General features: G+C 41.3%; 3 protein-coding genes across 5 annotated transcripts; 2 read left to right on the top strand and 1 right to left on the bottom strand.

Annotated features, from left to right (window-relative positions):
• Window positions 1–68: 68 nt before the first annotated feature.
• Window positions 69–8,626, top strand: LOC307031373 (heterogeneous nuclear ribonucleoprotein U-like protein 2). Its single transcript, XM_079668440.1, has 11 exons — window positions 69–824; window positions 1,498–1,574; window positions 1,722–1,961; window positions 2,083–2,195; window positions 2,329–2,595; window positions 3,205–3,327; window positions 3,450–3,551; window positions 4,294–4,462; window positions 7,586–7,810; window positions 7,895–7,947; window positions 8,201–8,626. Exons 1-11 carry the CDS (start codon window positions 340–342, stop codon window positions 8,264–8,266), a joined length of 1,920 nt encoding a protein of 639 aa, XP_079524566.1. The 5' UTR covers window positions 69–339; the 3' UTR covers window positions 8,267–8,626.
• Window positions 7,610–18,263, bottom strand: nudt22 (nudix (nucleoside diphosphate linked moiety X)-type motif 22). Of its 2 annotated transcripts, XR_013805937.1 has the most exons (9): window positions 17,974–18,263; window positions 11,413–11,561; window positions 10,202–10,838; window positions 9,394–9,513; window positions 9,115–9,212; window positions 8,939–9,032; window positions 8,644–8,808; window positions 8,194–8,272; window positions 7,610–7,671 (listed from the first exon to the last, which is right to left on the bottom strand). XR_013805937.1 is itself a non-coding variant. In XM_079668443.1 (7 exons), exons 2-7 carry the CDS (start codon window positions 11,499–11,501, stop codon window positions 8,650–8,652), a joined length of 1,197 nt encoding a protein of 398 aa, XP_079524569.1. In that variant the 5' UTR covers window positions 11,502–11,561; window positions 17,974–18,262; the 3' UTR covers window positions 8,449–8,649. The 2 variants fall into 2 exon arrangements, 1 of the variants encoding a protein (XP_079524569.1); XM_079668443.1 differs by lacking the exons at window positions 7,610–7,671; window positions 8,194–8,272 and having other exon boundaries at window positions 8,449–8,808; window positions 17,974–18,262.
• Window positions 18,264–18,856: 593 nt separating this feature from the next.
• dnajc4 (DnaJ (Hsp40) homolog, subfamily C, member 4) lies at window positions 18,857–24,993 on the top strand. Of its 2 annotated transcripts, none has more exons than XM_079671993.1 (8): window positions 18,857–18,930; window positions 19,406–19,483; window positions 20,027–20,151; window positions 20,559–20,649; window positions 21,033–21,214; window positions 22,422–22,589; window positions 23,664–23,750; window positions 23,856–24,993. In XM_079671993.1, the coding sequence occupies exons 3-8, from the start codon at window positions 20,060–20,062 to the stop codon at window positions 23,950–23,952; spliced, it is 717 nt and encodes a 238-aa protein (XP_079528119.1). In that variant the 5' UTR covers window positions 18,857–18,930; window positions 19,406–19,483; window positions 20,027–20,059; the 3' UTR covers window positions 23,953–24,993. The 2 variants fall into 2 exon arrangements, with proteins under 2 accessions (XP_079528119.1, XP_079528120.1); XM_079671994.1 differs by lacking the exon at window positions 18,857–18,930 and adding an exon at window positions 19,078–19,097.
• Window positions 24,994–26,029: the final 1,036 nt, after the last annotated feature.

Genomic DNA, 26,029 nt, shown 5'->3' with positions numbered 1-26,029 from the left:
CGAAAAGTTTCAAGTGTGTTAAGGGTTACTTTCCTAATGCTTACACACGTTTTTACAAGTGTCATAGGACATTCATATTATCATAATCACCAAGTGTAATATATAGTTACACATGTAGTGCCGCCTCACACCGTGTGGTGGCAGCAGAGACTTCTGTGAATGTCTCATCTACCAATATTTACAACAAGAAGAAGAAAAGAGCCAATCACAGAGCAGGGCATCATATTAAACTGTTTAGTTTCAAACAGCTGCTCTTCTCTTAAAAACAGTTTACTTTGAGTCTGTTTTTTGAGTAAACTACAAACAGAAGCTGGCTGGATCTATTTTCACACGGTAACAATGAAGTTAACCGACATGAAAAAGCTGAAAGTGGCCGAGCTGCGGTCCAGACTGAAGGATCTCGGGCTGGACAACAAGGGGCTGAAGGCTGAGCTGCTGGGCAAGCTGTGGTCAGCGTTAGAGGCGAGACCAAGTCAACAATACGGTGATGAAAAGGAGGATAAACCTAACCTACTGAATTGCCGACCGATGACACCTTTAGCATCACCGGAGTCGGTGGACACCCACCCTCCGTCCCCATCACCCCCGACAGGAGTGCCCACAGACACCGCCACACAGACAGAGGCTCCCCCCGGGCTGGCTTCACCACAACACGGATCAGCCGAGAGTGTGGTGTCGGGGTGTCAGGCGGTGGAGGAAGAGGTTGAACATCTGCTGGGAGGTGCAAAAGGTCCTGAAGAGGACAGAGGGGCTCTGCCTTCAGAGGAGAGTATGAGCAAAGGGAGAGCTTTCTACGAGTTCAAAGAGGAGATACGATACGTAAGGTAACGCAAAGTAAGATTTGAGTTGTAGTTTTGTTAAGAACAGTACATCTTGTATTTAAGTAAAAGTAGGAGTACCAGAGTGTAGGAATACTCTGTTACAAGTAAAAGTCCTGCATTCAAAATGTTAATCAAGTGAAAGTACAAAAGTGTAAGCATCCATTTCAGAATAATTTCAGAATAATGTATATCAGAATAATGTATATCATTCGTTTAGATTGTAATTATTGATGTATTACAGTGTTATCAAAGCTGGTAAAGGTGCAGCTAGTTTTAATCACTTTGTATACTGCATGGTGGCTTGTGAATGTTGTGTAAGCTGTAACTAGTCTTATTTAAGTGTTGTTTATATTTCACATCATTAATCCAAAAGGTATAAATAAATGTAGTGGAGTAAAAGTGCACGATATACCTCTGAATTGTAGTGGAGTAGAAGTACAAATGAGCAAAATATTAAAATAGACAAGTAAAGTACAAGTCCCTCAAAAAAAAATCTACTCAGTAACTTTACACAACTGGTTTAGAATCATTTAAAAGCTTCAAGCCAAAAAAATTGTTATGTACAAGGAAGATGAAATAAAGCAAAAACAATGCTAAACTTGGTATTTAAAAATCTCTTTGAGGAATATATATGGAAAGGATGTTATAAAACAATATGCTTCTCTATCCCTTGAAGAGCCAAATCACCACAACCTGCAGTGGACAGAGAGGAGACGGAGGAGGAGAGTGAAGATGAAGTCAGACTAAATCCATGTAAGTCTCTGGACTTCACAAATCACCTTTCTGGTGAACGGACCTAAGACTTGCCCTTGGTCACAGTGTTTCAAAGTTTGATTTGTTAATTTTGTCATAAGAGCGGTGCTGAGAAGTTTTGAATACTTTCTGTTCCCGTCCCCACAGATGACGGTCACCTCCACTTTAAGGAGGGTCCTGATGGGGCCTGTGGTCAGCCGTGGTTCTGGGCCCGATTCCCCTCGCTGTGGTCGGGCTGTAGGCTCACTCACGGGGTGCTGCAGGGCAGGGTGGGCTTTGAGGTGAGGCTGGAAAAGAAGTTGACTACACAGCTGCAGGAACAAGAGGACGTGGATCCCTGCGGCCTGAGAGTCGGCTGGTCTGTGGCCCACTCCTCTCTACTGCTGGGTAAGAGTCATCATTAGGTTCATGTTTGGAAGTATGATTTAAACATATTGAAACTGGAAATGTTATTTTTTTTAAATCCCTCTCTTCTATTGCCAATTGGCTTTATATCTGCCTCTACCAGGTGTGGATGAATTATCTTTTGCTTATGATGCACGAGGGAAAAAAGTGTCAGGTGGGAAGGAGGAAGAGTTTGGAGAACCGTTCTCAGTGGGGGATATTGTTGGCTGTTATGCTGTGAGTAACACTTATCTTGAATTCTTTCTCTATTCACATTCTCTGAAACTTTACTATCTTGTCACAGAGATCTGAATTGTATTTGTTCTAATCCCGACTCTGTTATGTCATGTTTACACATGCATGTTGTCAGTCATTCTCTTCAGACGGTGCTGTTGCGCTCTCTTTCCATAAGAACGGTCGTCTCATGGGTCAGGCCTTCTCCCTGGACGCCTCCCTGCTGCTGGCTCAGCCTCTCTTCCCTCACGTCCTCTGTAAGGGCTGCTCAGTCCGATTCCTCCTGGACCCCACAGCTCCTCCCTGGTACCCCGGCCCTCCAGGGTTCACAGCGCTGGCAGCTCTTTCTGCTGGGCAGAGGGAGCGTGCAGCCTTGCCGCCTACATCCAGAGCACAGGGCGAGGTGAGAGACAGGAGCTGGGTTTCCAGACAAAGTCATACATGGAGAGTTATCAGTGTTTTTAATGCATCCCTGTCACGGAAAATGTTGTTGTTGATGAATAACATTTTTAGACTGACATCCACTCTTGAGCTATGATACTAGCATTGCTAATTTGTTTATTGTCTAGCGCTGTACCGAATAGTACCGGAGCTTCAAGGCTTCATTCATAAGTCATTATTACATATTTAATATCTAAGAATCAAACTCCTAACAACAGCGAAAGTGCAGATATATTCACTTCAAACAAGATCTTACCAACAGTAAGTGCTGGTGAATCAGATACAAAGCCTACATTAATGCAACAAATGCAATTTATTTTTGTTGTTGACGAAGTTTCTTCTTATTCTGTTCAGCTTTTTCTGCCCAGTTGCAGACAAAGATTAGGCTACACTGATAGTTTTTGTATTCTGATACGGTTCCTTTTTTTCAGAATGCTAGGATTCAAACATTTGCAAAACTCTAAATTGCTGCAAAGTCTAAAAGTATAGCTGTAAAAAAAATGACATCCGGTACAAGAAATAAGTAGTCATTACAAGTTGTTACATTTTCATCTCTTGTGTTTCCCTTCAGGTGTTGTTAATGGTTGGTCTTCCTGGTTCGGGGAAAAGCCACTGGGCCCGGGCTCACATGAAGCAGCACCCTGAGAAACAGTACAGGCTGCTAGGCACAGAGGAGCTGCTCGCATCTGTGATTGTCAGTCAAACCCCCAGTCTTTACTTTTTGTTAAATATTCCAATTTAAATATAATGTTCAACTTATGACCAACTTATCAACAAAAAAAAAGAGTAACCTGTTGTTGTGTGTTGTGTGTGCAGAGCGGTGGACAGAGGGAGAGCTGGCTGCAGCAGGCCTCTCAGTGTCTGACTGATTTGATCAAGATGGCTTCTCAGACTCCTGGCAACTATATCCTCGACCAGGTAACTCTTCACTGCTAAACACATTCATTCATTCATTGAACTCTTGAACTTCAAAGGAGCCAGGGAGGGAATAATGTTCAGAGGGAAAATGTGCAAGAGTCCGAAGTTTACTTGACAAAACTCACAAATCTATGATGTTATAATCAGGGGTGCACATAAGTGGTACGCAGGTACGCATGCGCGGCAACAATCTGAAATGCGTACCGTCACTTGTGTCACAAAGCGCATTTGCGTACCGACGTACTTGTGAAGCTTTTCCAGAAGGCGGTTAGTTCACCGGACGACAGAGTTGGTGTCCGTGTGCACAGACAGGGCTGCTGTTAACGTCGGTCTGTACAGACAGAGGGGAGCCAGAAGTTGGAGTACAACACACTGACTCCAGGTACTCATCTGAGTACCTCACTGAGAAAGTTGTGTGCACCCCTGGTTATAATCTCAGTATTACATATTACATTTTTTTCCTTAATTTACAGATTTACTTTCAGTTAATTGCCACGTTTTCTTCTTATTAGTGCTTTTTTCTGAGTATCACCCATGGTATCACCCCACTCTCCAAGCACCGTATTCTTAAAAAAAATAAACATTTTTATTTTACTTCATTATTTTTTTCATCGGTTATTGCAGTCATAGGCATGTGGCATTGTCATTAATTGAAGCACTGAAACATTGGGCTTATCAGTACCTTTAGTTTCACCTCCTCATCTCAGTTATCCATTTTTCTCTTTGCCATCTGTGTTTCCAGAGCAACGTCCTCTTCTCTGCGCGTCGCTACAAGCTGCAGCTGTTCACAGGCTTCAGGCGCCGGGTGGTGGTGGTCGTCCCCTCGGCGGACGAGTGGAAAAGACGACTGTCTCTGCACCGGACGAGTGGGGGGGAGCAGATCCCTGAAACCCCCCTGCTCAAACTGCAAGGTGGGACTTTTTCAGCAGTAGTAGAAGTATAACAAGAGGATAGTTCTGTGGTAATGTATCCCGAGACGTGGGTCCAACTGGTGCAAATATGAAAGGCGTTTCATTTCGGGGACCGGTTGGAGCAGTACCGAGAGGCTCCAGAAACTATGGTACGACCAGCAAGCATGCAACCGTGAGTTCAAACCAGGTCAAAAGGTCTTGTTACTCTTGCCTTCTTCCTCTAGCAAGCTACTGGCCAAATGGCAGGGACCGTTTGAAGTGTTAAGGAAGATGGGGCCTACGACTTAGGAGATCTTGCACCCGGAGAAGAAAAAAAACGACTTATGTCAATCTCCTTAAAGCATGGGAGGAAAGAAGCAGCCCTCCTCCCGTCACCTCACTACTGGCCTGCAGGGTGGTTGAAGAGGATGACTCCGAAGGGGTAGTGGGTGCCTGGAATCAGCAGCCAGCGAAGTTCGATCTCTCCCACCTGGATGGTAAGAAGCCAGTTGACTTGCAAGTTATTTTCGATACCCTTCCCCACTTGTTCACACAGAAACCAGGCCGGACAGGTGTGTTGCGGCATGTAATCCGAGTCAAACTGGGGCAGAATCCAGTTCGGCAGGCATGCTACAGAGTACCGGAACGTTTAGTGGAGGCGTTGAAGGAAGAAATCTGCTTGATGCTCGAGCTGGGAGTAATCGAACCATCAACCAGTGAGTGTAGTAGCCCTATTGTCATTGTACCCAAGAAGGATGGCTCTCTCCGCATTTGCATTGACTTTAGGAAGCTGAATGCCATCTCCTTCTTTGATGCTTACCCAATGCCCCGGATTGAGGACCTGCTGGAGAGGATTGGTCGAGCCAACTACATCACTACCTTGGACCTCTGCAACGGGTATTGGCAGGTCCCCCTGGAAAGCCAGTCCCGGCACCTCACCGCGTTCAGAAGCCCACTCGGCCTCTTCCAGTTTACTGTGATTTCATTTGGTCTACATGGTGCCCCAGCAACCTTCCAGAGGTTAATGGACAAAGTTCTTCTGGGGTGCGAGGACTGCAGTGCTGCCTACCTGGATGACGTGGTCATTTACAGCAGGACCTGGGAGAAACATCTCGATCACCTTTGTCGGGTCCTAGGTGCAATCCATGCCGCAGGACTCACACTACAGAAATGTGAGTGGGCTAAGCAGGAGACTCGTTACCTTGGGTATCAGCTGGGGAACGGTGAAGTCAGGCCTCAGGTGGACAAAGTTGAGGCCGTCCTGAACAGTCCGAGACCTCGTACCAAGAAACAGGTACGGTCCTTTCTTGGCCTAGTTGGATGGTATCGACGTTTCATTCCTCAGTTTGGCACTCTAGCAGTTCCGTTGACCAACCTCATGTGCAAGGCTGCTCGGAATCCTGTGGAATGGAATGAAGAGTGTGAAAGGGCTTTCCAGGAGTTGAAGAAAAAACTGATCGTCTCCGGTACTGCAGAGTCCTGACTTCGAAAGACGCTTCCTGGTTCAGGTGGATGCCTCTGGAGTGGGCATCCACCATGGGGTGGGTGCATGGGTGCAGTGCTGGCTCAGGGAGAACCAGGAGAGGAACGTCCAGTGTTGTATCTCAGCAGGAAACTTCTGCTCCGTGAAACCCGGTGCTCCACCATCAAGAAGGAGTGTCTGGCAATCAAGTGGGCATTGGACAGCCTAAGGTACTACCTACTCGGGAGGGAATTCAACCTACAGACGGACCATAGAGCCTTGACGTGGATTCAGACCATGAAGGACCGGAACGCCAGGGTGACTAGATGGTATCTTGAACTACAACCATTCAAGTTCTGCGTGGCACAAAGCAGGCAAGGAAAACGTCACCGCGGACTACCTGTCAAGGCTGCCAAACATCGTTGATGCAGGAGAGGAGGGTGGTAATGTGAAGAAGAAGCCTTCATCACAATTGGCATAGGGGCATGGTAAAAGGCACACTGTGGGAAACAAATTAATAACTTAGCTGGACATTGATAAAATAAAACCCAAGTAATTGTTTGTTCAAAAGAGATTTATTGGAAGTCATATACAAATAACCTGCTTACCCTCTCCTTCAAGGTTGTGAAGGCCAAACAGAGCAACAGAAAGAAGCAGCATTAAGTAGAGGCTCAATCAGTGGGAACACCTGTGCTCAATTGGAGCATACCATGTAGTGCATGGGCGGCAATTTTCTTGCAAGTATAAAAATGTTATTGTTTAAGGCTTCTGTGGTCAGAAAGATATAATATGTTGACCATTTTGATTTGTTGTGTTTGGGTAATTTGCCTTGCATTGTGAATGTGTTTCTGGATTAGAATGACATTGGTTAGGGGTATAAATAGTGGATTGTCCTATGGGGAGGGGCTTAACATGTATAAAACCCTGGCCACAAGTGTTTTGGGAGTGAGTCTGACGGCTGTAGAGCAGAGAGGTACCAGTCCTATGTCCTCGACCTGTACAGATATATTGAGGTTTTCTTTATGTAAATCCTTGTGACTTTGTGTTTTTCAGCATTGTTGGCTGTTAATAAAAGCACCTAAGGACCATTTCTTGTGACTCTAGCCAGCTTATTTAATCCCTAGTTTTTTCCATCAACATTTTTGTAACAAACTATAACAAGAGGATAGTTCTGTGGTAATGTATCCCGAGACGTGGGTCCAACTGGTGCAAATATGAAAGGCGTTTCATTTCATATGAAAACTTTTGAATGAATATTTGCATTTCAATCATCTTCTTATATGTTTATGACTCTTTCAAGCCACCCGAACGTCACTTAGAGAATCAAGGGAAAAGGACCAAAACTGAGTCTACATTATTTTGTAATTCAATGCCAACATTTCCCCTTTTTTTCAGTGAATGTTGGCAAATTTTTACTGAAGTCCAAATCAACTTGCTGCACACAAAGGGAAACATGCACCTGTAGTAACATGGCGGCCTTTCAGCAACCTAATAGCACTATTAATCACAATTGCGTGATGATTTCAGAAATAAGATAAGAGGCTTTAAACTCATTGTACATTTACCCTCTGTGGGACGAATAAAGGTATTCGGATTCTGAATGGGTCCAATCCAGACTGAACATCACAAGCGCCTCATTTCTGTCTTGCTTCTACATCTTAAACTTGTTTTCTTGCCTCCAGTGATGTTCAGACTTCCAGAGCAGGAGAGCCAGCTTCAGGAGGAGCTGCAGTACGTGGAGCTGCCTCAGGAACAGGCTCAGGCGCTTCTGCATGAGATGAGAAACGAGGCTCAAAGACTGCTGCCCCCCAGCCTCAAACAGGAGAAGAAACCCCGACTTCACAGGAAAAGACCCCACCCTCATAGGCCTGCAGCTTCACATAGACTTCAGTCAACTGAATTTTATGGTCAGCATTAAATATGTTCAGCAGCATGTTGGGAGACTTGATATTTTAAGATGTTAGTTGAATTCTTTGTGATCTTTGATGTAGGATGGAACCGGACAAGACCCGATATGCAGCCTTGGAGTCAGCAGCCGAGATATGTGAGTGTTATTAGGCTGTAATTCCTATGCCTTGTCGTTAGCTTAACTGCACTTTTAAGGCAGAGTTTGGATGTTTTGGAAGTAGGGTTGTTTGAGTTAAGTATCTATTATACTGTTACCTACAGTTGTAGACCAATGTTGTGAGGTATTATATTATATGAGGTGTTAGCTGAAAGATGATAAGTAACAGCAACCCTAACCTGATTTCAGAGCGTAAACTAAATCATTTCATGTTATTTACATTACCTTTCAGTGGAGTGGGCCTTATCAGCAGCAGGGCTCCTATTACAGAGACAGCGGATATGGAGGTTACTGCTGAAGAAACCTGGAGCAAGAGGAAACAGAGGCCGATGCACTACAAGTGTTTACACGGACAATTAGGGATGTCATTTGAATAAAAAGAAAAAGGGCTAAATACACCAGCAAATTATATTATACACAATACTTCAGATTACAGTACACATTGCACTCGGTGCTTTGACAAATCAAGGATAATCAGTGTTGTAGCATTTTATAATTTTATTATTGACAACCAGGTCACTTTTTAAGAGTTTTTATTGAAAATATTCTAAAAACATTGTGCTTTTTTAAAAAACAACTGTATTTTTCACCTTTTTTAACACTAGAGTTGTTCAGAGAGTGCCTTAAGTCAGAGTAACAATAAATACTCTAAAAGGTTTGTTTTTTGATGTGTACACTTAATCATCTGGATCTCTTTTCCGATGCGATCGGCTGAGCGTCAGGTTGTCTCTGTCCTCGCTCACTGTCAGGCCTCACCGTCTGATACAGCAGCACGGCTCCTTTAGCTGAAGGACACAGCTCCGCCCACAGAGGGCTGCTGATGTCCAGCTGCAACACCTCCTGCACATTCAAGGGAACAAAATGCATTTCTTTGTATCTTGGTCATGTTCTCTACTTTCCTCCAAAGGAATCTGCCAAAAGGAGTTTCCCTGCAGATAACTAAGTATATCTGTCACTATAGATTACTCACAGTTCTGCCGAGGAAGACAATATCTGTGGACTCATGGGCCTCCGCTCCTCCTTTCCAGTACAACTTTCTTACTTCATCAGATGTCAACGAGCAACTGAGGACACACACATTTCACATTATAAAACAATTCGAGGCACACTTCCATCATATCAAATCAGTACTGAAGGTATGTGTACCTGACGTAGAACTCAGCACTAGGTCTGCCTGCGCTGGTGTGATTCAGAGCGACGCCCATCAGGACCGGCTCTCCGAGGGAGCTCAGAGGAATATTCACCTGTGGACACACAAAAAGAGAAGTCTGATATATTTCAGCCTCTGTTTAGTTTGGTTTGTTTCATGCCACTTTGGACATACAAACTTGATTTGTATTCGATTAGGTCAGCTCGAGTTTTATCAATGAAGTAACTAAACATTAACTTGACATGAAATCAGTTTACAGTGGATTCTGTTCCCACCTCGTCTCTGATCTCGGCGCACACAGACGAGAACAGCTCTGAGACGACGGGCCTCTGCTGCATCATATCCACGCTGATCTGCTCCTCACACACCGCCTGGCCCAGCCGCTCACACACCACCTGAGGGGGGGGGGGGGCAGCAGTAAGAAAACATGTCACCATTACTGAACCAGACTGCTAGGCACATGGGTCCAAACTGTCCGGGCACGTTCACCTGCAAAATGTTCCTCAAGGAGACCAAACCAAAAAAAAGTGACAAAACTACTAAGAGCAGCAGCTCGACCAAAAACAGATATAAAATACTTTGGAAAACTTAAAAAAAAGAACCACAAAGAGACACAAAATTACCAAAAAGGGACCCTAAAAAGCCAAATAGACACAAAATGTCCACAGAAAAGCAAAACCACCATAAAGACACAAAGCAACTATTAAGGGACAAAGAAATACCACAAAGACACAAAATGACCCAAATGACTATGCAACCATGTTCTGTTAAACACCTGCACTTTTGAAAGTACATCCATAACATTCATCTGTTTGCAACTTACAAATTATGTATCTAATATATCATATTCCAATTACTTGTATATAGACTCTCCTTGCACTATTCTATTTAATCTGTGTTATTGTGTTGCACTGTTGGAGGAGCCTGTGACCTAAGACTTTCATTGACATATCTACACTGTAGCTAGGCACAAATGACAATAAAAGCCTTGAAACTTGAACCAAAGAGACCCAAAACAACCGTTGTCTCATAATGTTCCCATCACCAACATATCTAAAAGACCCTGCACAGTATCTTCTTCACCTTCGGCTCTGGGTGCCCCCCGGGGATGTCCAGCAGTCCCACGGCCTCCGCCACCTTCTGGCTCCTCCTGATCAGCACCACCTGTCCGTCGGCTGTACACAGCACCCCGCCCACGCCCAGAGGCTGAGCCAGCAGCGCCAGAGCATCCCCGAACTCCGCCTCTCCGTGCTGACGCAGCTCTGCCACCCGACACGACCAGTTGGTTCCCAGGTAGTCTTTGTAGCATGTGAGGCCGAGTCTCAGAGTGAGGAGGGGCTCGGGGTCATCTGCGTTTTTATTGAACGTGGAGGAAGCTGGTGACAGTGCACTGACACTATCTGCACTTTCTACCTGATTCACAGCTCTGCTCCTTCTGTCCAAACTGCTCTGAGCTGCGTCATGCAGTGAATGTGTGATACATGACTTCTCCATTCTCTGTGTGCTGTGTGGTGTATCACCCTGCTGCTCCTCTGCTCGGTCTGAGGACGGGGTGTGGGAGGGAGGAGTGCAGGCTGGGTGAGAAACAGAGGACGATGACAAGCAGAAAGAGTGGAGTCTGAATTTTGACCCGTTGAAAAGCCACGGCTCTTTGGACACTCGCTCTGTCCACACCTCCTCTATGTGACGATCCACAGCCGGATCCGTCTGCCTGCTGAATCTGAGAAGAGGAAGAGACAGAAAAAACAAGTTGGCATTAAAGTTACAGCAGTAATCCTTTCGCCCATTAACAAACTACTATATTTAAGGATAAGAATGGTGTTATCCATCTTGTTTCATTATTGTCAACAAATCCCATCACAATTTTTTACAATTTTACCAAAATATGAATCCCTTTATCTTTGCACCATTATGTTGTTTAGTATGTTGTTATGCAATTGTGTCAAAAGGACATTTCAAAATGGCCGTGAACTGAGTTGCCACACACTTTTGCTCAGTTTTTGATCTGATAACTGAAGACAGATATCAGAGGACAAGGTCCCAAAAATGTGACGTATAAATGTTGCTTGTAACACAAATAAAAAGTACTTTCCTGACAGATTCTGTCAGACAAAAACCAAGCTCATGCTCAAAGAATTGTATTAACTATACAACTCAACAATATATATAACATAAGTCTAGTCGTTTTTATACATTTGAATGCTAAATTGTTATAAATATACCTTCAAGAAGAAAGGCCATATCATTATATTACTCAGTACACATTTAAGAGTATTGTGTTATTATGCTCGTACCTTTCAGAGAGCTCCACCTGTACCTGGGCCTGCAGCAGACCCCTCCAGGCGGCACAGTGCAGCAGCAGAGACACCTGCGAGTCCGTCATCTCTCACTGTGGAGTATCATTGAAGTCCTCACTTTTCTATTTACTCTCAGTGCTGCAGCTCTGCAAGTGTTTTTAAATGTTAATATTTCTATTAAGGAAACAAAATCCACAGAAAAGTAAGAGAAGTCGTTGATAAGCAAAGAGATGAATCTGAGAACATTGAATAACTGTGTTCAGGGGCCTCATTTATAAAAAGGGATATACGCTCAAAAAGTGGCGTACAGCAGTTTCTACGCAATGTTTGAGATTTATAAAATACTAACTTGACGGGAAAACGTGCGATCCTCCACGCAAACTCTAACCCATGCGTACGCACTAAGCACAAAAACGGGAGACACGAGGAGAAACTGCGACACCGTTGGCAGAAGGAAGAATGGAGAGAAATATGAGGAAAATAATCATGTTTTATGCCGTTTTGCCATAAGTCGCTCATAAAACACAGGAGGTATGGAAACTAAGAACACCATATGTGGTAAATTGTACAGCTAATTAGTAATATAACACAACGCATTAGTTGTATATATAGAGTTGCTGCAGAGGGGGGGTTGAGATGCACAGGCTGCAGTGGAGATGCTGCGCACAGCTGATCGGCAGCTGGAACACAAACCACCAAATACGAAAACATAATTCAGATCCAGTCGTCATGACTCCACTCCGAAGGGATTCCCCGATCATTTCTTACAGTTTCTCATCAAGAGGGGGGTCTCCTGTCCCCGGTACAAACACATTGCCTGAGGAAGGCTATGTATATTTTTTGTCATGAACCTTTTTCAGACCACTTATTTTCATTTATTTTGGTGACCATACGACCACCATGTTGCTACTCTGGTTCAAACTGCATCCACCAAACAATATGATTTATCTCCACCTCCCCAAAATAACCAAACTCTGACACATCTCTGTGAGATGTCTTTTTTAGTTGTTCTGTCGTCATTTCCTGCTATCTTCTTCATAAAGTCAGTCAAAATGAATGAATGAATGGGCGTTTCTTTGACTATTTATAGGAAAATATGGGCGTTACGTGATGCCCGCAAAAGCTGCACCGCATTTCGAGTCGATTGTGATTTATAAAGGGGAACCGGCGTAGGAAGTGCTGTAAGCACTTTCCTCGCCGGTACGCGATGTTTGGTGAATCGGAAAATGTCGGAAAATGTCTTTACCTGTTTTTTGGATTTTTACTACGTAAGCAACCTTCCCACGTGAATCCTACGCACGGCGTTATAAATGAGGCCCCTGGTCAGGATGTTTGCTTCTTACTGCTCCTCCCTCCCCTTTTCATACACATTCAGACACGCCAAGAATACACACACAATCACTGATTAAAGCTGAAGTCATTTTGATCACTCATAAACGTTGTATTATTCTGCACAGAATTATCAAAGAAGTCGGGGAGACTTGTTGAACATCATTTGCAGTTATTTCAATTTTCAATCTTTGATTTGATCAAAGATGTTACCCTCCGGTATCATTTGATTGGACTACGCAAATTAGTCATTCGAGACAAAAATGTCCACTGCAAAAGACTTTGATAAAAACATTATATTAAAAGGTTTTTTTCACAACTTTTTGGGGTTCAATCTTTAAAGCAACTTCCGCCCTAATAGAAAATACCAGAAATGTAATATTTTTCAGGATTTTAACCCTTTAAATTCCATTTTGAATACATGAAACCGCTGGGTTTTTTCATGATGAAAACAGAGAAAATGACTTATTTTCCAAAAAATACATATCTGGTGACTGGCTCTTTTTTTTTTTTATAACAGTCTTGGATATGTCAAAGATTAGCAGCAAAATGGATTTTTTTGCATTATTAGTTTTTGCACAAAATCAGATTGCACAAAGAAGTTACATATTAGTCATTCGGGACAAAAATGTCCACTTCCAAAAACTGCTCTAAAATGACAACAGATTAATATTTTTAAAAACATTTTGGGGTTAAATCTTTCAATCAACTTCAGTCCTGACCAAAATACCAAATGCTAAATTATGTTCAGGATTTTAACCCTTGAACTGCCAGTTTGAAAACATGAATTTGCGTTTTCTATGAAAACATGCAAAAAAAGGCAGTTATTTTCCATATAATGAATGTTGGGGGGGTCGGCTTTTTTTTTTTTTTATCACAGTCTTGGATATGTCAAAGATTAGCAATAACATTTATTTTTGGTGGATTTGCACAGAATCAGATAAAACAAAAAACTCACATTAGCCACTCGTGTCCCATCCACTCCCATTATAACCACATCTTTTGATCTCTCCGCCATACCGGTATAAAATCATGCATTTTGTAATGTCAGGGTTTTATATTGGAGGAACGTAGTTCAATTTGTCCTTTTTATTCTACCAGATGTGACATTTTAACATTGAATTACATGCTTGTAATTTCTTGGTTTCTTTGCCTGTTGTATAATGGGGCCCTGACAGCCATTGTAATACATGTATGAAACTAATATGATGTAGGTGTGTTGGTATGGATGTGGAAGAGTGGTCTCAGCTGAGAAATGTGTGTGTGTGTGTGTGTGTGTGTGTGTGTGTGTGTGTGTGTGTGTGTGTGTGTGTGTGTGTGTGTGTGTGTGTGTGTGTGTGTGTGTGTGTGTGTGTGTGTGTGTGTGTGTGTGTGTGTGTGTGTGTGTGTGTGTGTGTGTGTGTGTGTGTGTGTGTGTGTGTGGATGAGGTTGAGATGTATGTAGATGTGGTTATAATGGGAGTGGATGGGACACGAGTGGCTAATGTGCGAGTTTTTTGTTTAATCTGATTCTGTGCAAAAACTAATAATCCACCAAAAATAAATGTTGTTGCTAATCTTTGACATATCCAAGACTGTGATAAAAAAAAAAGCCGACCCCCCCAACATTCATTATATGGAAAATAACTGCCTTTTTTTGCATGTTTTTCACAGAAAACGCAAATTCGTGTTTTCAAACTGGCAGTTCAAGGGTTAAAATCCTGAACATAATTTAATATTTGGTATTTTTGATCAGAACTGAAGTTGATTGAAAGATTTAACCCCAAAAAGTTAAAAAAATATTAATCTTTTTTCATTTTAGAGCAGTTTTTGGAAGTGGACATTTTTGTCCCGAATGACTAATATGCTAACTTTTTTGTGCAATCTGATTTTGTGCAAAAACTAATAATGCAAAAAAATCTATTTTGCTGCTAATCTTTGACATATCCAAGACTGTTATAAAAAAAAAAAAGAACCAGTCACCAGATATGTATTTTTTGGAAAATAACTAATTTTCTCTGTTTTCATCATGAAAAAAAACAGCGGTTTCATGTTTTCAAAATGGAATTTAAAGGGTTAAATCCTGAAAATGATTACATTTTTGGTATTTTCTATTAAGGCGGAAGTTGCTTTAAAGATTGAACCCAAAACAGTTGTGAAAAAAACCTTTTAATATAATGTTTTTATCAAAGTATTTTGCAGTGGACATTTTTGTCTCGAATGACTAATTTGCATAGTCGATTTGTTACACAGTGAATTAAAGACCGATTTGAAAAATTGAAATTGGAATTCCAAAATAGATCGAGAAAATAGCCTTGTTACAAAAAATCAGGCCATTTGCACCAACACAACCAAAGTTATTGCAAAATGAAAAGTTAAAAATGACCCATATGGACAAAAACGTCCACAGTGATACCGGAGGGTTAAAACCATTATAATAATAATAATATTACATGGGACTTTTATAGCGCTTTTCATGAAACTCAAAGACGCTTTGACACAGAATTTAAGAAAACACAACAAAAAAAAGACAAAGAAATACAAAAAGAGATAAACAAAACAGAAAAAATACAGGGGGAGTGGGGTGGTCAGTGGTTGAATGCAGTGTTGAACAGGTGGGTTTTGAGTGATGTTTTGAATGCTGTGAGGGAGGAAGAATCTCTGATGGATTGGGGTAGTGAGTTCCAGAGGGTGGGTGCAGCAACGGAGAAGGCTCTGTCGCCCCAAGACTTGAGGTTGGTCCGGGTGGGGAGGGACAGGAGGTTGGCAGTGGCAGAGCGGAGGGAGCGAGTGGGAGTGTGTCTGTGGAGGAGGTCAGTCAGGTAGGATGGGGCCAGGTTATGGAGGGCTTTGTACGTCATCAGGAGGATCTTGTACTGAATTCTCTGGGGGATGGGGAGCCAGTGGAGCTTGATGAGGACGGGTGTAATGTGTTCACGGATTCGGGTGTGGGTGAGTAGACGGGCGGCGGAGTTCTGGATATATTGAAGTTTGTTGAGGATTTTTGCAGGTGAACCATAGAGGAGGCTATTGCAATAGTCCAGACGGGAGGTGATGAAGGCGTGGATGAGGGTTTCGGCAAGCCGGGTTATTTTATAATCAAATAACCCGGCTTGAAATATTAAAAATTTCTGCTGCTGCTGCAAGATTTTCTATGGGGTTGAGATCTGGAGACTGGCTAGACCACTCCAGGACCTTGAAATGCTTCTTACGAAGCCACTCCTTCGTTGCCCAGGCGGTGTGTTTGGGATCATTGTCATGCGGAAAGACCCAGCCACGTTTCATCTTCAATGCCCTTGCTGATGGAAGGAGGTTGTCACTCAAAATCTCACGATACATGGCCCCATTTATTCTTTCCTTTACACGGATCAGTCGTCCTGGTCCCTTTGCAGAAAAACAGCCCCAAAGCATGATGTTTCCACCCCCATGTTTCACAGTAGGTATGGTGTTTTTTGGATGCAACTCAGCATTCTTTCTCCTCCAAACACATCTAGTTGAGTTTTTACCAAAAAGTTATATTTTGGTTTCATCTGACCATATGACATTCTCCCAATCCTCTTCTGGATCATCTAAATGCTCTCTAGCAAACTTCAGACGGGCCTGGACATGTACTGGCTTAAGCAGGGGGACACGTCTGGCACTGCAGGATTTGAGTCCCTGGCGGCGTAGTGTGTTACTGATGGTAGCCTTTGTTACTTTGGTCCCAGCTCTCTGCGGGTCATTGACTAGATCCCCCTGTGTGGTTCTGGGATTTTTGCTCACCGTTCTTGTGATCATTTTGACCCCACGGGGTGAGATCTTGCATGGAGCCCCAGATCGAGGGAGATTATCAGTGGTCTTGTATGTCTTCCATTTTCTAATAATTGCTCCCACAGTTGATTTCTTCACACCAAGCTGCTTACCTATTGCAGATTCAGTCTTCCCAGCCTGGTGCAGCTCTACAATTTTGTTTCTGGTGTCCTTTGACAGCTCTTTGGTCTTGGCCATAGTGAAGTTTGGAGTCTGACTGTTTGAGGTTGTGGACAGTAGTGATGGCAGTTTGACAATGAAGCTTCGAACGGAGCTTCAACCCTGGACTTCCTATTCCATAGAAGCAGTGCTTCGAAGCTTGCTTCAAATCACGTGACATGTGACGTCCGAACCAGCAACTGCTTCATTTCCTGAATGAATCAACTCACTGGTTCGCCGTCCAATCAGGTGATTCAATGCACTGCCTCGTCTCGATTCTGACAGGTGACAGGTTGAAACAGTTTCAAATTTGAGCGCTTCAACACTTTATAACCGCTCTAAACAATGCGCAATGTGTGGGTTGTTGTCGTAGTTTGCATTGTTGCTGTTGAGTTGTTGTTGGCATTGCATTTGAATTGGATCATTATAGAGCAAGCCAGGAAGAAAAATAGGTCGTTCTGGCTCGTGAAACACTTCGAAATGTGGAGAAGTTGTGAACAATTCAAACAGGTGCCATTAATACAGTTAACGAGTGGAGGACAGAGGAGGCTCTTAAAGAAGAAGTTACAGGTATGTGAGAGCCAGAAATCTTGTTTGTTTGTAGGTGACCAAATACTTATTTTCCACCATAATTTGCAAATAAATTCTTTAAAAATCAGACAATGTGATTTTCTCTCATTTTGTCTCTCATATTTGAGGTATACCTAGGATGAAAATTGCAGGCCTCTCTCATCTTTTTAAGTGGGAGAACTTGCACAATTGGTGGCTGACTAAATACTGTTTTGCCCCACTGTATAATAGTTAATATCCTACGTTCTTATATTTAATGTATTTATTATATTTCTTTTGTCCACACATTGTCTGACCTGCTGGATTTTTTCCACTTGTTTATAAAGAGAAAATAAAAGATGAAAACAGCTGCACTGACATCATCTGCTGGGCTATGGCCAGAAGAGCAGCTGGGTGCACCCAAAGACCAGGGTGTGGTTAACTATTCAATGTCAGTGTAACATTAACAAACCATTAATTGATACAGCTTCTTTTTCGTTTAACTACAACATTACCACTGTTTAATTAGGTTCAATGTTGTACACTTTTTTAGCTGAAAACTTCAGACGAGCGAACTTACTTCCACTTCATATCCTGCAGCATGGGCACAGCAGGCACCATGGACGAAGTGCCGATCGTGCCAAACCAATATGACCCTGTCTTTTTTATAGCATATAAGTAAATTTAAGTAGTTTGGACAAGAATAATTATGATCTAAATGAAGGTATAAACGTTGTAAATGTTTAGTCTTACCTTCCTGGGTGGAAGCGTATGGATGCAGAACAGCAAAGCGTTTCTTCCTCTTTTCAGACTCACTGCACAAAGTGTTCATTATCACCATCCAGTGACTACAGCCAGAACTACATGATGTATATGTCTCATATTTAGGTTTAATTTACTTAACAGTGTGAAATATAAACGAGTGCGGGTGTTTTTTAAGAAGTGTGGATTTTAATCGCTGGGGTCAACGTGTACTGGTAGTGGTAGGATCAATACATTCTTAAGTTTACCTCTGCAGGTGAACACGGCAACGACAGGGTTAAATCCTGGAAACAAACACGTGAAGGAGGGGCGTGTTTGTGTTGAGTAAAGAAGCCGGAAATCAGCAATAACTTCCGATCATTATTTAAGACAATAATCCCAGAGAATGCGTCTCAGGTTTCAAGATATTTTCTATAGCAGTGAGTTAGTAATTGGAAATACAAATATTGCATCTTAGGCTATAAACGTACATTATATCGAATAAAGTAATATTTTGTAATGTTCTGTTCTAGTGATTTTAATGGTTATATAAGACATTATATTTTGCAAAATCAAGTGCATTAGGGTTAGTTATTATGTATTCACATTATTGGCAAAGTTGTGCTTTATTGAGCTTTGCAAAAAGTCAGATACAATAATATTTTAAATATAATTGGTTTTGATGTCTAGTTCTACGAACATGTTATAACAAACAGCACTATGTGTCCCTATGCTTTCTAAAAATAAAAACTCTGAATAACACAAAAATAACCCATTAGAAATAACGAATACTGGAAGGAGAAGAATGTAATTTGCTTTAGTAAAATTAGGAATTCTTTAAAAATGTTCACGGTATTGGCGGCAGAAACCCTGTGTTTTATTTTGAAGGGTGGGTATCCCAGGTTTCCGGTTTTAGGTTTATGCAACGGGCCTACAGGACAGACTGTGTTATCAAACTGAGTCCTGCGGGTATGTCACGCTCTTCTTATTCCGGGTTTATATTTATTCCAGTTTCGTGTGTTTTCGAGTGTTTTCGAGTGTTTTGTACAAAAATGCTCGCTAATTTAGATTAATATTGTCAGGCTAACATTAGCACATTAAAGCTGACAGACAGACAAAGCTACCAGCTAGCTCAGGTATCAGAACAAAGTGTACTGGAAACTCAATGACCCTGTTTCATCTAAATGTAACCGTTTGTCATGATTGATGTGCAAAGAGCAGCAACCTGTAGCCGGTGGTGTAGCTAAACAAAACAAATTAAGTTAGTTTAATGTACTTATAATTATGTATAAAAACAACTTGTATTGGGTTAACACACCCCCATGAAAAAAGCATAAAGTGAATGACAAGTTTGAGGGGTTGGCACTAGAGCTGTGAGATGTCGTTAAAGTCTTTACATATATGTCCTTAACCAAAGTTATTTCACTCCCCTCTTCCCCTGTAGTTGTCATAGTCAGATCACGTGTGGACAGATGAGGGGAAGCTGCTGACAGCATCATTTTCAATGGGAGCACACTGAAAGGTAAAGAAAGGAAAACTCTATATCAATGTTAAACCCATTTCCCACCAACAGTATTTATCCTCGTTCTGAAATCTACTTTATCAACATGGTTGAGTTGACAAACAGTCCATATCATTATTTCATCAACACACTGCAGCCATCCTGTTTAATGGCTCGGTGTTGAAGCCACATTTTCTCACTGATATTTACACTGTGCTATGATCCAGGATTATGTCCAACTTTAATGTGACAAAAGTGAAATCTACCTCCTATACAAATACATATTTATGGGGTAACTGCTTAACAATATAAAGAAAAGATATCTGCCATTTTTAAGCTCACTGCTTTCAGTGTTTTTCATTTTTCTTAATGAATGTTAACTTCAGAGTTATAAAACACCACATCATCTCCTCAACACGAGTAGAGTTTAAAGTTTGAATTATCAAAGTCCAACATTGATAAACTTGAAAGTCTGCCAACTAAGTATTTTTAATTTTGGTTTTAAGTAACTCCCTGCTTCACTGCTCTGTGTATCATTTGTTGACATCTGTCCTCTGTGCACAGGTCTTCATTGTAGAACCTCAGACATTTCCCATCATGCAACTGGAGGCTAAGCTGCGTCTATGTCAGAGTTGTCTTTGGTGCTACAAGAGCGGGCTGCGTCTGTTCTCCCAGAGCTATGCTCACAGGTAGACTTTGTGTATAGTATATTAACAGGTATATAGAACATATAGTATGCATAGTATATGTGTATAGGAGAGTTAGGCAGCATTTAGTTTCTATAGTCCTCTCCAATCATCTGTTAACACCTTTAAATACAATCTTAAACATATGTTTTACTTATCATTCTCTTAGTCTTAATTCACTACATTATATTTTAAAATGTTACCCAACATCTTTTACTGTGGTATGTTGATTGTATTGTTGTAATTGCACTGTTTTGTAAAGTGTTTTTTATTGTTACATTTGACAACTTGTGCTGTATAAATGAATACAGTTTAACATGCCTTTGTGTCTGTTTTGTTGAATCAGAACCACTGAAACAGTTTAGTGATTGTATTTGCTTGGTTATGAGTTTTTGCTTTCTCAACCCCAGAAAAGCTGTGAACTACTACGATCTACTCGACGTCAAATCTGATGCCTCCTTGGAGGAAATAAAAAATGCATTTTTCAACAAATCTAAAAAGGTAAGGTCCTCATTTGTTAACAAGCTCTTCATTAGAGAACATTTCCAGCCACATGAGGGCAGCCTTTCCACAGACTCACTTTTATTCGAACTGTTCCCACAGAAAGCTTCCTGACTGTTTGTTTTCATGTTATTGCTCCCAGTGTAAATAAGGATGTGCATGTGTATTTACCTTGTGGCTCTGTCATAATTGAGCATAGAGATAAGTTCACCATTAGACAAAAAAAGCATGGTTGAATACATTTGTTTAACAGAAAAAAGTGTGTGTCTAAAATGCAAGTAAACATGTTCAGATGTGTAAATGTCTGCATGTGTGAGAATATATCCCTGGCTTAATGTTTGGTTTGGTCCCTGGACCTCATTACTTTAACTCTCTCCTTGCAGCTGCACCCAGACAGCGACCTCTCCAACCCGGCGCTGCACGGCCAGTTTGTGGAGCTGAGCGAAGCGTACCGAGTGCTGAGCAAAGGGCCGAGCAGGAAGGAGTATGACTTCAAAATCAGGCATACGTACAGTGGAGGCCAGGCCTTCAGATCCACTGCCAGCTACACCAGCTACAGAGCAAGGTGGAGACACACACAACCTGCCAGTTAGTGCTTGCTAATGAGTCTCACGTCACCTGACCTTCTTCCTCACTCTCTATCAATGTTAATGTGAGGGGAAAAGTTTGGATGATGTCCCTTTTTCAGGTTTTCAATGTCATTTAGTTTAACTTTCAAAATAAGGCTCTGTGGTGTATTATTTATTTGCTGTCATGCTCTCATAGTACAGTCTAATATTGTAAAGACTGAACAACTGAGACCTTGTGTGTTGCAGCAACACTGAAGACTACATCATTTTACTTTCTAACAGAAGGAAAACATCCCCTGCAACCATTTACCTGAAATAATGATTTATTTCAAAACAAATTCTGATGCGAGAGGTTTTGTTCAACTTTGTGCACAACACTAGAAACAAGGCATCACATATTCTCTGTTTACAAGGCATTAACCAGTCTTCAGCTTATTATGATTTTGGGTTGCTGTGTTTTTTGTTCTTTTATACCTGATTTAAATCCTAGAGTTTCTCAATCGCAAAACCAAATGGAACAATTTGAATAAGAAAAAGTTTCTCGTTCACGACATTTTAATGGAAGTGTACTACTTAAATGTCCCCTACTGTGTTTCATCAATATATTATAGGTCTCAGATAGATACAAAACATGTCTCCGAAGTGTTTGGCTTGAAATACCAAACAGATCATGCATTGCAGCATCCCATAATCCCCTCTGTTTCAGCCTTGTTTCGAAAGTGCTGATTCTCTGTCTTTTACTTTAGATGAAAATAAGGAGCCACTCCCCACGCCCCTCTGAGAGATATCTGGTTAAAAAGAACACAATGGTGCATGAGTAGATTCAGGTGATAAGGTGGGGGGGGGGGGGGGGGGGTACCTTGGTTGGTTATTGGCTAATGGTTACACAAGCCAAAAAAACATTATGACATCACAAAGTGGCCAAAATCTGATCAGCTCATTTTCAGACAGGTTTTTATAGAAATGGATCAGGACAAAAAGAGAGAGAATCTTTGTTCCTGAAACTTCCAGAGTCTCTTTACACAGAGGGGACACATGTTGATGTAGAAGAGACATGAAAAAGTGGATTTAGCATAATAGGTGACCTTTAAGTGTCCCCCGCACTTGTCTTCTTAACACTTTAGTTCAGACTGTTTTTACAGTTCTACAACCTGTCCTATCTCCTGTTCAATCATGATTATTTTTCAACTTCTCATCCTTCAGCGCGGAACAGCAGGATAACTTTCGTTACTGGAACCAGTTCCGTCAGGCTCGAGCACAGGAGACACCGGGAGAGGAGTGGCAGAAGAGGAGGAGGAGGAACTTCCAGCTGGTGGGATACTGCGTCCTCACCATGCTGTTCGGCATTGGAGTCCACGTGATCTTCTTCAGGTACACAACTAGCACATGATAGAGACACTTTACAAATATCAATGTAAGCAAGATTTAAATGATGTGACATTGGACCTAATTCACCAACTGTTCCTCAGAAAATAATTATTCGTTTTCTAATGTTTTTTGTTTTCTAATGTATGATAAGAACTGAATCTAAGCACACTAAAAAGCCTTGTTTCACACATTTGGTCACTGACATGTTTGTAAAAAAAATATTTGTTATTGCATTTTCTTCAATTGTACAGTTTCAAAATTAAATTTATATTTGTATCATTTATTTACAACATTAATTGTTATTTTTACTGGATTATGGTATTTTAAAATAATAAAACACAACACTTCAATACTTGACAAGTAATAGGATCCCATGCATCATTTTTAGTTGTGTTTGTTTTATTTTATATCCACTCCTGCCACTGCGTAATATAACAGCTGATTTGGCGTTAAATAGAGGGTTTTTTAAAGTTTGTAATCCGGTGCTTCGCCCACTTTACACCTTTGTTCGGGCATTCTTGACTTAATTCTCTCAGCCCCTCTTTTCAGTGTCTGTGTGCACACGACCCTCTGGTCTCATGCCCTTTTATGGCTATTGGCGTTTACCTATGCTAACTAGGATCAACTGGCATGCGCTTTTCAATTAATGAGGACAATGGGATCCATCATCATAAGGACACAGGGACACAATTCAGAGGTGTAAGCACTTGGGAAGTAATTATTAAATGAGGCCCAATATTCAAACTAGACCCTTCACACTGCAGTCCATCTCATTTCCTGAGTTTGTCTTTGCTCCACATTCACATCCAGATGAATGGGTTTGTTTATGGACATGTGTCTGTGCCTTGTGTGTTGGAACTCATTGTATTTGTTGTACTTGTTCTCACACAATGACTGTGTCTCTTCTGCTTCTGGTGATTCACTTCTTTGTGATCTGAAGAGATGTTATAACAGCTGTACAAACTCATAAAGACAATAAAAGCATACAAAGGGCCCGCTGAGCGAAGAGTTCTTAGGTTAAGCAAAGGTCTTCTGCAAACGCTGTCTTAAACTCAAGTGTTTCTGCGACTCCTTCAGGAAACTGGAACAAATTCACAATGCCTTCATGGACGAGAAAGATCGAGTCATCAACAACATTTACAATGAATCCAAAGAGAGGGCCAAGTGAGTGCACAAACTATACATTCAACTTGAAACACTTCTGTTTTGTTCTTGTGATGCTTTAAAGTGGAGCGGAGTGTGAACGTGTCTTCTGTGGGGTCTTTTCAGGGTCAACGGATTCAAAAAACAGTCTGAAATCCTGCGACAGAAACATGCTGAGTTTCTGGAGAAATACAAAATCAGTAAAGATGGAGAGGACAAGTAGGAGAGTCTCCAGCGGTGCTCTGTGATGATGCCAGCAGGTGGTAGGCAGCGGCAGACTGGATGTGGTGCTCTTTTTAGGATTTTTAAATTTTTTCTGTGTGTTTGTCCTCAGTTGTGATGCTGAGGGCTTGAAGAGACACAGATCATGGGGTGTGATGTGGGAAAGTTTAATCTGGTCATTCAGGTGTTTTCTTTTACCCCGAGGCTGAGCTGCACATCGGAATGGAACGGCCCGTTGAACATGTTATACCTCAGTCAGTAAACAGGGGCCAGTCTGTACACAAACCTTTCTCCTGTTTGTCCAAAGGAACTTCAATGAACTGAATTAACTCTCAGGAACATGGTATTTATTATCCTTCTTATTGGTGTGTTATTGGGGCTCACAGATGACGGCGAATTATATCAGATATGAGCGGTTGCTAAGACTATAGTGGAAATCACTGAAAGGTTATCTGAATAATTTGTGTGTGAAATAGGCCTAACATGTAATGCAAATGTGTTATTTGCTGAAAGATTGTCCCATTGATTGAAATCATGAATTGTTTAGCACATGAGGACGCTCCATAATGTTCTCTTAGGTTTGATGGGACAGTTCGGGGGGGTCGTTGTGAGGAGCATGAAGTGTACAAAGTCAAACAATTATGGTTTGTCAAGGAACATGGTTTAAATATGCCAAATGTCTGTTGGATCTTTATCATCACAGTCATACTCCTCATTTTTCTCTTGCCCGACCCTGTGTGTTACTGCAGAAATGCAACACCACTCATCATAAAAAGATCCTCCATTTGAAATGGAGTCAGATCGCTATTATGACTTGAAACCAGGGAGAACAAATATTTTACATTTGTTCAACTATTGTTGTAATGCGTCTTTAAAACTGCCACTTTTAAAAGGAAAGCAAGTCACAGGATATTTCATCATTAACCGCTTCTCCTTACAGTTTTAAATATTAGAGATTGTTTTTCTGTTTTAATCTGCCTTACATACTGTATTCCCTGAAGGGGTGTCAGAGGGAAATTATTAAAATACTTTTTCTCATCAATCATTACTTCCCCTTTTTGTTCCGTCTCTTATTCAAATATGCATTGGACAGCAGGCATGTATTTTCATATATTTTCTAACCAATACAACTAGGATTTCTTTTTTCTTTTTTAAATTACATTTTTAAAGGTTAATCAACCATTTCAGCAATGTCCTTTTTACATTTAGATTAATTTCCAGAGACTGACAGGGTTTACTCAGACCTTCAGATGTAGAGTCATCCTTTAATGAGCAACCACACAAAAGAGTTCTGCTGTTATTTTCCATTATCCCAGCGATATAGATTTGAACTGAAAACTCTAATATGAAATGTGGAGCTGCAGTTGTGACTAACTGAAAGCTGACTTAACATATACAGCACACAGCATGGCTATTTGCATATTTATATTCACTAAATGTCATTTTGGTTATAAGAACTTCCTTTGTACACAACATTTGTTGGCTGGGGACATTATGGAAAAGGAGCTTGGTTTGTAGTTGTTTTTAAGAATACTTGCAGACGTAAGGAATCCCAGAAATATTTTATTTATATATACAATATTGTGTTTTGAGAAGAGATGTTTCTTTTTTCCTCCTTGCTGTTCTTGTCACCGGCGGCCCCTGCCCTGAGACTTCAGCTGGAGATAACAAACTTCTGCACACAGACACCCTCACGCTCATGTGGCGTGTGAGTGCCCTGTCATAACCCAAACACACTTTAATGAGATTCTGGTGTCTGCATGCCTACACACACACACTGCAGAGAAATGACAACCATAAATGTTATGCAGTTTTATTTTACATTTATCTTTAGTTTAAAGAAACAGTCATTCCCAAAATGAAAATACTTACCTTTCCTTTTTTATTGTCACACTTTTCTATCAATTCAGATTATATTGGTGTGACTTGGAGATTATTGAGATATCAGTCAGAGAGATGTCTGCCTTCTCTCTGATCAAATGGAACTATATCGTACTCTGCTTGTGCAGCTCAAAGGGACACAAACTGAAAAGCAATTCTGGCTACACAATGATTTAAATTATTTTAATAATAATACA

Source organism: Notothenia rossii (genome assembly GCF_949606895.1).
Source record: "Notothenia rossii genome assembly, chromosome: 3".
NCBI classification, from domain to species: Eukaryota; Metazoa; Chordata; class Actinopteri; order Perciformes; family Nototheniidae; genus Notothenia; species Notothenia rossii.
Note: the sequence above shows the minus strand (reverse complement) of the source record. Positions and strands in the feature narration are given on the sequence as shown.